This window comes from Merops nubicus, unplaced genomic scaffold (genome assembly GCF_000691845.1).
Source record: "Merops nubicus isolate BGI_N331 unplaced genomic scaffold, ASM69184v1 scaffold49188, whole genome shotgun sequence".
Classification (NCBI taxonomy): domain Eukaryota; kingdom Metazoa; phylum Chordata; class Aves; order Coraciiformes; family Meropidae; genus Merops; species Merops nubicus.
In genome coordinates this window covers 7,129-9,704 of record NW_008624733.1, presented here as the reverse complement: position 1 = coordinate 9,704, position 2,576 = coordinate 7,129, and the positions used below count along the sequence as shown (strand labels likewise).

At 56.6% G+C, this 2,576-nt stretch overlaps 1 protein-coding gene across 1 annotated transcript; it reads left to right on the top strand.

The window, feature by feature from the left end:
- Positions 1-1,817: 1,817 nt before the first annotated feature.
- On the top strand, positions 1,818-2,343 carry LOC103777869 (zinc finger protein castor homolog 1-like; the record flags this gene model as incomplete). Its single annotated transcript, XM_008945431.1, has 1 exon — positions 1,818-2,343. A coding segment is annotated over exon 1 (526 nt), but the record flags the coding sequence as incomplete, so codon positions are not given.
- Between the last annotated feature and the right edge of the window lie 233 nt (positions 2,344-2,576).

Below are 2,576 nucleotides of genomic sequence, written 5' to 3'. Positions count from 1 at the left end.
GGGACCCCGACGTGTGGGACGGCGTTCGTGGAGCACGCCGGTGTGTGGCACAGCTCCTCAACAGCCAGCACTGCCAGGGAGCAACGCGCTGGGGGCAGCGTGCGCCGCCCGTCACGAGGGCGTGACCCCACGGGGGTGTTAGCGCCAGGGGCTGGGGTGCATTTGGGAGGTGGAGGAGTGTATTGGGCCTCCCTTTGCGTGGGGGGCTGATAGGTTGGTCGGGGGGTGATTTCTCTTGCAGTCCTTGACAGGGAAGCGTGTCTGAAGCTGTCAGGAGTTTACGCTAAGCAGCCACTCTCTGGCTCTTGGACAGCAGGTCTAAAGTTTCAGTCTGTTTGTATTGGGCTGTCATGTTATGGGATTAGGGGCTGTCACGATGGCTTCTGGGTGCATTGTAGGGGGTCTGATTAATCTCACTGTGCTTCTGTGGAGCAGCACCTCTGTGCTGGTGACAGGGAGGTGTGGGCTGAGCTGCCACCAGGGACTCCTGCGCAGTGGAGGAACCCGTCCTCACCATTCGAGGTCTGGAGATGGTTTCTGTTCGCTCCCCGTGTGATTGGCCCTGCTTTCTGCTTGACATAAAGTCCAAGAACACATTTTGGAGGCACCTCCTCCAACATCCCCACAGTAACTCCAGCAGTGTGTGTGTCCGACCAGTATTTTATTGGGTGCTCTTCCTGCACCCTGGGACGCAGAGCAGGGTCTGCCCCAGCACTGAGGCTGTTTCTTGCCCTGGGACCTTTAACCCTTCTTAGTGTCAGCATGTCTTGGGGGTATCATAAATAAAGAGGGAAATGAGACAATGCAGCTGCTTTAGAATCAGGTTTTTTACTATTATTTGCAATTGAATCTTGCTAATTGTTGGTGCAGTAATTATGCAAGTGACTCTGATAGGGACCATTTAGTTCAAGATTCTCTGTGACCTTGAAGTTAAGACCTTACCTTCTCCCCCCACTTTCTCTTACCCCTCCTTTACTAGCTGTCACATGTGAATAAACTACATTAAAATAACAAACCCACACTAATTAGCTGATTGTGCTGGGAAGTGTGAGAGCAGAATTTCCTGTGTGTTCGACATCGAGCGAGAGGCAAAGGCCCCTGATCAACTGATACCAACCCAAGGCGATTTGCTCCCATGCGTCTGCCACACACCACTCTGGTGCTCCAGCACACGCCTTTGCCAGGGCTCCTGTCCTCTGTACTGGTTCTTTCTGGTGCATACTGGTGCATTCTCTGATACTGTGCCAAACCCCGTTACCTGAGTTCCTCACCGTCCCTAGGATAAGCCTTGGGAAGCTGTTCTCCCTGCTGCTGCTGCCCGGGTGCAGTTCCTGGCTGCTGACACCCCATCTGGGACAGAGCTGGGGACCCAAAAGCACGTGGTGCTGCAGTCTGAAGGAGAGAGCAAGTCAGGGTTTTAGAGACTTCATATCCTGCCTGAGCCAGGAGAAAAGGCTGCTCCATATCACATTCACCTGCATGGGTTGTTTGGGGCCTTTGGAGCCCAGTTCAGTCTCAGCATAAATATCTGCCTCTTTCAGGAGGCCGGTGGCATCCTTTGGTACCTGCGGGCTCAGAGCCTGCCTCTCACGGGGCTCTCCTGGCTGGGCATCCACTCAGCTTAGGGAACAGATGGCAGTCCCACCTTTCAGAGGATGACACCAGCCATGCCTGAAGGCCCCGCTGGGTTGGGACCAGTCATTTGCTGTTTGGGTGCAAGTTGCCTGGTCCCACTAACGCCCTTCCTCTCTTCTTTCCCCTCTCTCTTTCCAGCTGAAAGAACTATATGCACTGACGCAGCCTCAGGAAAACCCACAATGGCTGCCAAGCGCAAAGGTGGCCTGAAGCTAAATGCCATCTGTGCCAAGCTGAGCCGCCAGGTCGTCTTCGACCACGGGGGAGCCGAGCAGGCGCGAGCGGACAAGGGGCCGCAGCGGGACGGCAGCACCAAGGACCTGCCCCAGCCTGGGACCAAGGAGCCGGGCACCGAGTTTTCGGATGGACTCAGCCGCGTGCAGAAGATCGAGGAGGACAAAAGGAGGGAGGTGATTGAGAAGTGGGTGAACGGGGAATACAACGAGGAGCCCTTGCTGGGCCGAGCGGAGGGCAAGGAGTGTAAGGGCGCCGAGAGCGCGGAGCTGCCCCCCGAAGGGGTTTACATGGTGCAGCCCAAGGGCTGCAGCGACGAGGAGGATAACGGGGACGAGGCGGACGCTCTGAGGGGCTCACAGGATGGCAGCTTCCTGGATGACAGGGATTCGGACGGGCCGGCCTCGAAGGATGATGCCTACCGGTCCTCCGGCGGAGAGACGGGCTCCAAGCTGGGGGGAGGAACCACCTCAGGTAAGCCCTCTGCCCTCTCACCTCACCGCATGGTTGTGTCTTCTCTGGGACAGCCGAAGCTGTTGCTGTGTGTCCGTGCCAGATAGGGCAACCAAGGAGGAGGGTGAAAGCCCCAATTTCTGGCATTTTACTCTTGGGACCACACTGAGTTAGCCTCTGCTTCAGCCTCCCCTCCCTGAGAAGGGTGTTTGTGAGGGTGGATGTGGCTGAAAGGCTCTTTCCAGACCACAGAT